An 11,768-nucleotide genomic window follows, 5' to 3' on the forward strand; every position below is an offset into this window, starting at 1 on the left:
CGTGCGCCACCACACTCGACTTAGCACTGGGGATTGAATCCAGGGAGATTCTACCTCCCAGCTGCAGCTCCAGCGCTTTTTAAGTTTTGAAATCGGGTCTCTCTAGGTTGCTAGTCTTGCTAGGTTGCCGAGGCTGGCCCGAATGCGCGCCCCTCCTATGCCAGCCGCCTGGGGTTCTGCGCGTGCGCCGTGGCGCCCGGCTAGCTGGCAGTTTCCTAGTATTAAACGCGTCTACACCTCCCTTAGCTCTCCGGTGAGCCACACGCTGTGCGCACGACACTCATTCTTCAGGTTTGAGGATGGAAGATAAATGAGGAGAGTAGCCCAGTGTCGCTCAGTGAGTCGGAGCCGGGGCCGGGACTCGAACCCCAGCCTGCCTCCTCCACGCTCCTCTGACCTCTGTGGCTCTTTGACTACACGAGCCCTCTCTGAGCCAGGTCCTGGATGTCAGTTCCCGGATGTGCCTGAAACACACCTGTGCCTGCCTCTGTACGGGCAGCCTCTGTGTGCATCCCTGGGGCCCCTGAGCCGGGGAGGTGGGGGGGGAGACAGCTGTCCAGCCTCTACCCCGTCTCCCCTCCATCTCTGTTAGCTCCATTCAAGCCCCGTGGCTCTCCCCCCACACCTCTTCAGTCTTTTCCCAGTTCCTCTGGTGGTTGGTTTCTGCCACTCCCCCTTAGATTGAACCCTGGGCTACACCACCAGTCCTCATTCTTTGTTTTGAAACAGAATCTTACTAGGTTGCTGAGACGCTCACTCCTTGCTGAGGCTGTCCTCGAACCTGGGATCCTCCAGTCTCAGCCTCCCAAGGACTGGGATTACAGGCTGGTCTCCCTGCTTCCACACGCCGACCCCACCCCACCCCACCCCACCCTCTTCCCTCTCAACCCAGCCAAGACCTTTCTCTACTTGGCAGCAAACAGCTAACATCTTAAAATGCACCACAGTATCTTGTTGAAACCTGCTGAAAACCCATCTGTGAATCCCCACTGCAATTATAATAAAAGCCAAATGCCCCCGAGGTGACCAGCAGCTTGGCTCGAGTCCACCCTTTCAACGTCGCCCTGCCTTCCTGCACAGCGCCCCGGCCCCCTGCACTGCTCGGATTTTCTTGGCTGGTGTTGACCTACCACAGGACCTTTGTTCTTGATGTTTTCTCTGCCTGAGACCCATTTGCCCCACTACCGATGGTTATCCTCCAGATCTCTGCTTGAAGGCCTTTCCCCCTCCCGCCCCTGGTTTGATTGAACCCAGGGGTATTCTACCTCCAAGCTATACCCCATCCCATTTCAGGTTTTATTTATTATTAATTAATTAATTAATTTATTTATTTTGTGGTACTGGGGTTCCTGGAAGCCCTGCTACCTCCGGGCTACACTCCCAGACCTATTTTTACATTTTTATTTGGAAACAGGGTCTCCTAAGCCAGTGCGCGACTGGCTTCGAACCTGCGCGATCCTCCTGTCTCTGCCTCCCAAGCGCGGGGATTACAAGCGTGCGCCGCCACGCCCGGCTCAGGTTTTTATTTTGACACAGGATCTCCCTAAACTGCTGAGGCTGGCCTGGAACCTGGGATCCTCTCGTCTTAACCTTTCAAATATGGGATTACAGTCGCGTGTGCCACCACCACATTCAGCTTATTTTGAGACAGGGCCTCGCCAAGTTGCTCAGGCTGGCCTCAAACTTGTAAACTTGCGATCCTCCTCCTTCAGCCTCCCAAGCTTTTTGTTGGTTTCCTTCCTGACTTTTTTTTTTTTTTTCCAGCACTGGGATGGAACCCAAGGGGCATTCTACCTCCAAGCTGCATCCCCAGGCCTATTTTTTATTCGTGTGTGTGTGTGTGTGTGTGTGTGTGTGTGTGTGTGTGAAACAAGAACTCATTGAGTTGCAAAAGACCTCACTAAGTAGCTGAAGCTGTCTGCAAACCTCGATCCTCCTGTCTTAGCCTCCCAAATGCTGGGATTACAAGCGTGCGCCACCACGCCCAGCTCCTTCCTTCCTTTCTCTCCTTTCCCTTTTCCTCCCCTCCCTTCCTCCCTGTCTTTCTCTCTTTCATATGGAGGATTGAACCTAGAGGCATTATACCACCGAGCTACACCCCAGCCTTTTTTATTTTTTATATTTTGCAGTACTGGGGCATTTTACCTTCAAGCTACACCTCCAGCCCTATTTTTTATTATTTTGAAACAGGGTCTTGGCTGGGCATGGTGGCGCATGCTTGTAATCCCCGCGCTTGGGAGGCGGAGACAGGAGGATCGCACAGGTTCGAAGTCAGCCATGCTGGCTTAAGAGACCCTGTTTCCAAATAAAAGATATAAAATAGGTCCGGGAGTGTAGCCTGGAGGTGGTATTATTATTATTATTATTATTATTATTATTATTATTATTATTATTATTTTGGTGATACTGGGGTTCCTAGAAGCCCTTCTACCTCCAGGCCACACTCCCAGACCTATTTTATATTTTTTGAAACAGGGTCTCTTAAACCAGCGCGGCTGGCAACGAACCTGCGCGATCCTCCTGTCTCAGCCTCCCAAGCGTGGGGATTACAAGCATGTGCCACCACGCCCGGCTTCATTCTTTATTTTGGAACAGGGTCTCACTAAATTGGAAAGGGCCTCCCTAAGTAGCTGAGGCTGGCTATGAACCTGCGATCCTCCTGTCTCAGCCTCCCAAGCACTAGGATTACAGGTGCGTACCACCATGCTCAGCTTGATTTATTTACTTTCTTACCCAGACTATCAGTCTGTCTCCCATAAGGAGAGTCAACGCTGACAGGCAGAGACTCTTGCCAGCTTTGCCATGCCTGGTACGTGGGGTTCTCAGCATCCACGGAAGGAAGACTATCTCGCTGAGGCTTCCTGAGTGCAGGCCTCTTGTCCACCATCCACTGCCCAATCTCTAGGATCTGGGGCCTGGCCCATGGCAGGGTCCACATGAGAACTGGGAGAATGGGCAAGGTTCTCTTGGATCCTACATCTTTCCAGAAACTCTGTACCAAATACCTCTCTCTACCTCTTCAGACCTGAAAGTGGTCCCCGGTTACCCAGCCCTGCCTGAGAGACCACACAGCAGTGGAGGATGCAGAGACCCATCTTTCTTTGAGAGGCTTCCAAATCTTTGCTGGGAGAGGATGCTTCTGACCTCAGGGAATTTCACAGACCCGAGGCTGCCTTCAATAGGAATAAAGGCTGGATGCCGGGTGCGGTGGCCCACACCTGTAATCCCAGTACTTGAGAAGCTGAAACAGAGGATTGCAGGTTCGAGGCCAGCCTCAGCAATGAACAAGACCCTCACCAACTTAGCAAGACCCTGCTTCAAAATAAAAAGGGTCAGGAGTTGTAGCTCACAAGTAGAATGCCCCAGTGTTCAAACCCCAGTACAAAATAAATAAATAAAAATAAAAGAATAAAAGGCCCATGTGTCTATGTAGAGATCCTGTTACCCAAAGCCTTAGGCATCAGCAAAGGCCCCTTCTCCCCCATGATGGGCCTCCCTTGAACCGCCCCCTCCTGCCTCCTACAACTCCCTCCCTTAGCAAAAGGATCCCCAGAGTTTCGATGGCCACGTGCCTTAATAGACAACACCTTTACTTTGGTCCAGTCTGCTTAATTATGTAGGGTGTTTGGGGTTTGGTTGTGTACGTGTGTCTCTTCTTTTTGCGGTACTAGGGATAGAACCCAGGGGCATTCTATCTCCGAGCTACACCCCCAGTCCTACTTTTTATTCTTTATTTTGAAATCTCACTGAGTTGCAAAGGGCCTCACTAAGTAGTAGCTGAGGCTGTCCGCGAACCACGATCCTCCCGTCTCAGCATCCCAAATGCTGGGATTACAAGCGTGCGCCACCATGCCGGCTGTGTGTGTGTGTTTTTTTTTCTTTTGGTACTGGGGTATTGAACCCAGAGTCAGTGCACCTTCAAGCTAACACCCCAGGCCCTTTCTTTCTTTCTTTCTTTCTTTCTTTCTTTCTTTCTTTCTTTCTTTCTTTCTTTCTTTCTATTTTTCTTTCTCATGCTTGCTGCGATTACAAGCATGCGTGTGTCACCACGCTTGGCTTAAAAGGCAGCGTGTAAAGTGAGACCCAGAGAATGAGCTTAGGGAGGAGAGAGGTCAGCGAGCAAGGGACGCCTGTGCCCTGGGAACCCCCCCCAGACGGATGCCAGGGGTGACGGGGTCCCCTAGGAAGGGCTCAGCGCAGACAGGGCTATGCCATTGGTAGGAAGGGTGCGCTGGGGCCCTGTGGGGGAGAGGCTGGATTCGGGAGAGGCCTGGGAAACGCTGGGGCAGAGGTCCCAGGAGGAATCCAGCAGCTGAACTCAGGCAGTGGTAAGGGGAGCAGAGAAGAGTGTATCTAGGCAGTGCTCACCCAGGGCTGGGATGCCCACTCAGCACGCAGGTGTGTGTCATAAGTGGAACTCCCACAAGCCAGGCAGGGTGTCTGTAACCCCAGTACTTGGGAGGCTGAGACAGAAGGATTGCAGATTCAAGGCCAGTCTCAGTGACTTAGTGAGAACCCTGTTTCAAAAGAAAAAATGAAAAGCCAGGCGTGGTGGCGCACATTTGTAATCCCAGCATTCAGGAGGCTGAGATCACTGGAGGATCGCGGTTGCAGGCAGCCTCAGCTACTGAGTGAGGCTCTTGGCAACTCAGTGAGACCCTGTTTCAAAATGAAGAATTAAAAAAAAAAAATAGGGCTAGGGATGCGGCTCGGAGGTAGACTGCCCCTGGGTTCCATCCCCAGTACTGCAAAAATAAATATATGAATGAATATAGACACTGCCTCTTTCAGGAAGCGACCGTGATGCACCACGCGGCACCGGGCGCCCCTGCGTCCTTCCCAGCCCGAGGTGGCGCACAGCCCTCCGGATCATCGTGACCTGCCAGCTCCTGAGCCGCCTCTCCCGCCTGAAGGGGAGCCCGCTGAGGGCAGGGACGGCTGACTCAGCTGTTTCCCCAGCTCCTTTCAGGGCAGCTCTGGGAGGTGTCGGGAAATGTTTGCTGTGTGATCGAAGGCGAAGGCCCGATCCTTGATCCTTATCATTCCTCTGCTGTGACAGCCTGCCCGGCTCCCAAAGCCTCTGCCTCTCCACCCGCCCCTCCTGCAAACTCACACGGCATCCTGCTTGCTGTTCCCCAGGCCAGGAACACTCTTCCCACCCGGCCAGAGCTCCTGCCTCAACTTGCTCAGGTCGGCTGGGATCGCACCTTCTTCTCCGGGCCTCCCCTGACACCCTAATTAAAGGTATATGAAAGGCTGGGGGCCGGGCGTGGTGGCACATGCTTGTAATCCCAGCATTTGGGAGGCTGACACTGGAGGATCGCGGTTCGCAGACAGCCTCAGCTACTTAGTGAGGCCCTCTGCAACTCAGTGAGACCCTGTTTCAAAATAAAGAATAAAAAATAGGGCAGGGGGTGTAGCTTGGAAGTAGAATACCCTGGGTTCCATACCCCAAGAAAGGCAGGGGGTAGCTCAGTGGTAGAATGCTTACCTAGCTTGTGAAAAGCCCTGAGTTTGATCTGGGCGCAGTGGGGCTCACCTGTAACCCCAGTACTTGGGAGGCTGAGATAGGAAGGGGACTGACTACCAGATGTGAGGTCAGCCTTAGCAATTTACCGAGACCCTGTTTCAAAATTAAAAAATCAAATAAAGCCAGGTGTGGTGGTGCATGCCTGTAATCCTAGTATGTAGGAGATTGAGCCTGGAGGATTGCAGGTTTGAGGATAGTCTCAGCAAGTAGTGAGATTTGCATCAACCTAGCAAGGCCCTGTTTGAAGGTAGAATGCCTCTGGGTTCAATCTACAGTATCACACACACACACACCAAAAAATATGGCTAGGGGTGTAGCTCGGAGGTAGAACATCCCTGGGTTTGATTCCTAATGCTCCCCAAAGCACATGACATGCACTCCATACCCATATTCATCACCAACTAACATATGTATCCCTCTCAGGACTGTGTGTGTGCACACGTGTGGTGCTGGGGCTTGATCTCAGGGACATTCTACCTCTGAGATCACCCCCAGCCTGATTTTTTATTATTTATTTATTTATTTTGGTGGTACTGGGGTTCCTGGAAGCCCTTCTACCTCTGGGCTACACTCCTAGACCTATTTTTTATATTTTTATTTGGAAATAGGGTCTCTTAAGCCAGCGCAGCTGGCTTCGAACCTGCGCGATCCTCCTGTCTCTGCCTCCCAAGCTCGGGGATTACAAGCGTGCGCCACCACGCCCGGCTTTATTCTTTATTTTGAAACAAGGTCTGAGTTTCGAAGGGCCTCACTAAGTAGCTGAGGCTGGCCACAAATGGGGACCCTCCTGTCTCCGCCTCCTAAATGTTGGGATTACAAGGGTGTGCCACCACGCCTGACTGACATTTTTTTTAAAAAAATAAACACTGCTTTTGTTTTATTTTTATTTTGTAGCATTCTACCTTCGAGCTTCACCCCCAGCCCGATTTTATTGCTTATTTGGAAACAGGGTCTTGCTAGGTTGATGAGTCTCATTCATTACTTGCTGAGGCTGGCCTCCTACCTGTGATCCTCCTGTCTCTGCCTCTCAAGTTTAGGGATTACAGATGCCCAGCGAGGTCAGATTTTTGCTTTGTTCACTGCTATCACAAATTGCCAGCCCAATCAAAACTTGCTGAATAAATGAGTAAACGCAGGTGTCTTGAGGTCAAAGTTTCCATTGTTTCTATGGGGTCTTAGGATCTCTGCTGACCCCGTCTCTGGTCTCTGGGGCAGGTGGAGAGGCAGCCGTCAGGCAGGGGATGGAGACCCGGTTTTGCTGGCGATGGCCACCCAACGCAAGGTGTGGTCACAGCGACCCCTTGTGGCCAGAGCTGAGAACAGCACCTCCCTTGGCCTTGCCAATAGCAACAGTGCGCACACAGGCCCGCTCACTAAATGGTTAGCCTCTCCTAAGCACCTGTGCCAACTTACTAACAACACGCCCTCCTCCTCCTGAGGAGCGGAGCCGATCACACACAGAGAAGGGGAACCCTTGGCAAAGCAACAAAGCCCCTACTCCCTCCCCGTTTTGCTCTGACTGTGGGCGAGTTACTTCACCTCTCTGGGCCACTTCTTGTATGAATTTTATCCTTCATAGAGCTAGGGATACAAACCCATTCTTTACACGCTGGGCTACTGAGGAAGGAGTATTTGGCATCGCCCCGCACAGCCAACCTTGACCACCCGGCCCTCCTCCAACCTGCCCTCCGCAGTGCCCGTGGTCTACAAGATGGAAACTGGATGGGCCCAAGCCCTCTAGAAACCTATCGTTTTGGGTGGAGTAGTAAGGATTGAACCTAAGGGCTATTTTAGTCTGAGTTTTTTAAAATTTTGAAAAAGAGCCGAGTGTGGTTGGCTTATGCTTGGAATTCCAGCATTTGAGAGGGCGAGACAGGAGGATTAGGGTTCGTGGACAGCCTCGGCTACTTAGTGAGACCCTGTTTCAAAGCATAGGGCTGGGGATGTAGCTCGGAGATAGAATGCCCCTGGGTCCCATCCCCAGTACCGCCAAACAGTACGTTGCAGAAGGCCTCATTGTGATCCTCCTGTCTCGGACTCCTAAGCACTGGAATTACAGGCATGCACCACTTCTAAAATAAAACCCTTCCCTGCTCCACAGGACCACGTGTGGCCCAGAGGCAGCTGGTCTTACTTCCCTCACGCTCTGATCTGGCCACACCTGACTCCTTGCTCTCCCCTGGACCTACCAAGCTTATTCCTACTTCTGGGCAGATCCCCTCATGGCACCGGGGTCTCTTCCCCCAGTCGGCTTCAGGATGGGTTCCTATGCCTTACAAAGGTATCTGCGCCAACTCCTATGGAACTGGCGCTTCCTTTCTCCATTTGTGTGTGTGTGTAATTCACTACTATGTAGCATCATGTATTTATTTGCGTATTGTCCGTTTTTCCCATACTGTGAACTTCCCAGGGCAGGGACTTCTCTCCTGCTCGCTGCAGATGCTGGCATCTGGCACAGGGCTTGTGGAGGTGCTCAGTGAATGTTTATTGAATGAATAATTAGCTCGCTGCTTAATTCCACCAGGGTAACCGCAGGGGAGGCAGGGCCGGCCTCCATTCCCGGTCCCCAGCCCGATCTAATAGGAAAAAGGAAACCCAAGGGGTTTGGATGGGGGGACAGGACCAGAGGATAGGGTTTGGAAGTGTCCTCCACCCAGGGCTGGGTAGGAAGACCCTGCAGGATCTGAGCAGGACGGGAAGGGAAACACGTTCCTGGCAAGGACCCAGGTCAGCAAAGTCTGGCGGCGGGATGAGAACTCCAAGTCTCCGGAAGCTTTGGGGCTTCACACCTTCTGAACCTGCAGGGCAGAACCCGGAAACCTAGAGCTCCCGGTGGCCAAACCTTGACACGAACCAGCAGCCCACCACCCTTCCCTGGCTCGCTAGCCTCGGAGCTTCCTTATTCTCCCAATAATGCTTTGGTGGGAACAGGGTGAGGAATTGCTTCCATTTTTGGAGGCAGAAACAATAGAGTTAAAAAGGTCAAGTTGCGGACACAGCCGTGGTTCTTCATCCCGACTCAGGCACCCTAAGGCGGCGTGTGGGGTGGCTCTGCTGGAAGCCTGCTTGGTCCCTTCCAGCGGGGTAACCTCGGGCCGCGGACCACACATCTCAGGCTACAGCCGGTGAGGTGGAGGTGCGGTGGCCGGGCGCGGCGCCCGCTGGACGCTGAGCACAGGCCGGCGTCCCCGGTGCCGCGAACCACCTCGCCCGGCGTGCCGGGTGACTGTGCTTCTCCCGCTGCAGGCCAACAGGAGGGTCAGGGCCAGCCTCGCGGCCCCTGGGGAGATGGTCAGCGCGCAGCCCGGCCCCACGGGCTCAGTCCGGCCCCGCGGCGCAGCCTCGCCCCCCGGGGCCGCCTCCGTCCTCTCCGCAGCCGCATGGACGTCCCGGCGCGGGCAGCTCGGCCCCGGCGCCGTCCGCAGCGGCCCCAGGCGGCGGCGCCCCCGGGCCCTCCTCGCCCAGCCCGCGGCGGCCCTTGCCGATGGCCAGGCGCGGCCGGCCGCGGGCCAGGCCGTCCAGCAGCGCGCAGGCCTGGCAGAGCGCCTGGCTGGCCAGCGCGCCGCAGCGGGCGCAGGCGCGGGCCGGCGGGGCGCGCGCGGCGGGGGCGAGCGCCAGGCGCGCGGCCGAGTGCGCGAGGTCCAGCGCCGCCGACGGCCGCGCCGCCTCCAGGCGCTTGAGCAGCTCGCGCGCGTGCCCGCGGAAGGCCTCGGGCGCGTACACGCACTCCTCGGAGAAGTAGCGCAGGCGGCGGAAGTGCGCGTACAGCACCACCTCCTTCTGCGAGGCCCGCTGCAGCGGCCGGCAGCGCGGCCGCGCGCCCCCCTCGCCCGCCGAGCCCAGCCCGCCGCCCCGCGCCAGGCGCGCCGCGTCCCCGCGCAGGAAGTTCATGAGCAGCGTCTCCGCCATGTCGTCCGCGTTGTGGCCTGCGGGAGGGAGGGAGGGAGGGAGGGAGAGACGGCGGGTGAGGGGCGCCGCGAGCTCCCTGGGGCACCTTGGGGCGCCCCCCTGGGCCCCGCCCACGGCACACCAAGCCCCGTGCCGGTCTCCCTTCACCTAAGTCTTTTTTCCTGCAAACGCGATTTGGAGGAAAACACTGAGACCACACAGGAGAAAGAGTGGCGGAGACAGCTGGACAGCGGCCGACAGGTGTCTCTAGGAATTCTCAGCGCGGGCCTCCTGTCCCCACCTCTCCCTCACAGGAGGAGCCCACTGTAAACTCTGCATTCCTAGCATTCTGGAATCCGAGACAGAAGGATCGTGGTTCTAGACAGGCTCAGCTACTTAGTGAGGCCCTCTGCAACAGTGAGACCCTGTTTCTTTCATTCTTTTATCTTTTCTTTTTTGCGGGTTTGTGCACCCTATTTCAAAATAAAGAATAAACCAGTGGTGGTGGCACAAGCTTGTAATCCCAGCATTCGGGAGGTGTGGACAGGAGGATCAGGTTATGAGGACAGCCTCTGCTACTTGGCGAGGCCCTTTGCAACTCAGTGAAACACTGTTTCAAAAAAATTAAAAAACTTAAAAAATAGGGCTGGGGGTGTACCTCAGAGGTACAATGCCCTTGGGTGCCACCCCCAGTACCGCAAAAAATAAAAGTAAAAATAAAGAATAAAGAATAGGGCTGGGGGTGTAGCTTGAAGGAAGACTGGGTTCAATCCCCAGCATCACACACACACACACAGACAAAAATTGGTGGCGGATCAGAAGCTTCTAACTTGGCCCTACCTCATCTCCAAAAGGTGCTCACTACTCCCATGAACCTTCAGTGGGCTACAGCCCAAACTGGAGCCAGCCCACCTCTCACCCCCACCAGCACCCTCTGGCTCCCGCGCCCCCTCCCGGCGCCAGTCCCCTGCGCTCACCCGTCACGATGTGCGTGGCTCCCACGAGGCGGGCGCCTTCCTCCAGCGCCCGGCGCCGCAGGACCCCGCAGAAGGTGCAGCAGGAGCGGCTGCGGCCCGTGCCCGCCGTGCTGCGGGCCACGGCGTCCATCGTCCAGCCCCCGAAGAGGTCCGCGTAGGCCACGATGGTGAGCGGCAGGTCCCAGCGTGCGGCCTGGCTCCGCACGGCCGCCAGCGCCGCGTCCCGGTAGCCGCCGATGCCCTCGTCCACCGCCACGAGGCGCAGCGTGATGCCCAGGCGCGGGGCCAGCTCCCGCAGCACGTGCGCCAGCACCGTGGAGTCCTTGCCGCCCGAGGCGCCCACGGCCACCACGGCGCCCCGCGGCAGCAGGCGGCCCGCCTGCACCGTGTGCAGCACCTCGGCCTCGAAGGCGGCGCAGAAGCAGGCGCCGCACAGCGCCTGGCCCGTGCGCGGGCGGCGGAGGGCGGCCCGGGCCGTGCCGCAGGAGGCGCACGGTGGGGCGGGCATGGCTGTCAGCCTGGCCTGCAGGGGAAGGAGGAGAAGTGGGTTACACCAGGGATCTGCGCCGGGGACCCTGCCCGGAACGGGCCTGTAGCACCTGTGCAGGGGTAGCTCCTTCCAGGCTGAAGATCAGAGGCCGAGAGTCATGGCTTCTGGCACACACAGGCCATCCCCCCCCCCCCCATGGAGACTTCTCAGATTGCACTAATTATGCACAGAAAAGAGAAGGCCTAAGGACTGTTTCAGGGGGAAAGAGGAAGAGACAAGCAGGTTGTATTCAGGGAGCCTTTAAGGACCAGTGGTGCAGCCTCCAGGAGGCCACCTTCAGTACAGCCCGGATAAGAGGGGCAAGGGAGAGATCACTTATCTGGCCTCCAGGGCTATTCTGAGAGCTTCGGAGGGGAAGAGAGAGGAGGAGGAAGCCATTCTAAGGACCATGCAGCTTTGTTCAGGGAAGGCGGGTAAACCTGAAAGGCCCACTGGATTTCACTTGGGGGTGGGGGGGGGGTAGGACACTGTCTCCAGGAATGGGGCCTGGTTGCTTCCTCTGAAAGGCAGGTGATCACCTCTAGAGAGCCCCAAGAGGCAGCCTGGATGGCATGTCCATGGAGACCGGCTGGGAGCGGCACCTGTTGAAGGTGCATAAGCTTCTAGGCCAAATCAGACAGGGATCAGCCCGTCTTTGACCCCTTTCTGTTCTCCCTTTTCCTGCATCATTCTTCCCCCACCCAGCCAAGACTCGACCCTTCCAGCCACACTCTACTGGGTCCTGTCTGGTGAACCCATAAAAACTCAGCAGGCTCGGTCCCCCTCCCTATGTCCCCACTACCTCTCACCTGGACTACTGCAGTAGCCTCCTAGGATCTACCAC

The 11,768-nt window shown here is 56.0% G+C and overlaps 1 protein-coding gene across 1 annotated transcript; it reads right to left on the minus strand.

Annotated features, from left to right (window-relative positions):
- Positions 1-8,848: 8,848 nt before the first annotated feature.
- Positions 8,849-10,903, minus strand: CTU1 (cytosolic thiouridylase subunit 1; the record flags this gene model as incomplete). The annotated part of the gene is made up of 2 exons (XM_080702835.1): positions 8,849-9,456; positions 10,396-10,903. 2 exons carry the CDS (start codon positions 10,901-10,903, stop codon positions 8,849-8,851), a joined length of 1,116 nt encoding a protein of 371 aa, XP_080558961.1.
- Between the last annotated feature and the right edge of the window lie 865 nt (positions 10,904-11,768).

The sequence above is a fragment of the Muscardinus avellanarius genome, assembly GCF_963383645.1.
Source record: "Muscardinus avellanarius genome assembly, chromosome: 10".
NCBI classification, from domain to species: domain Eukaryota; kingdom Metazoa; phylum Chordata; class Mammalia; order Rodentia; family Gliridae; genus Muscardinus; species Muscardinus avellanarius.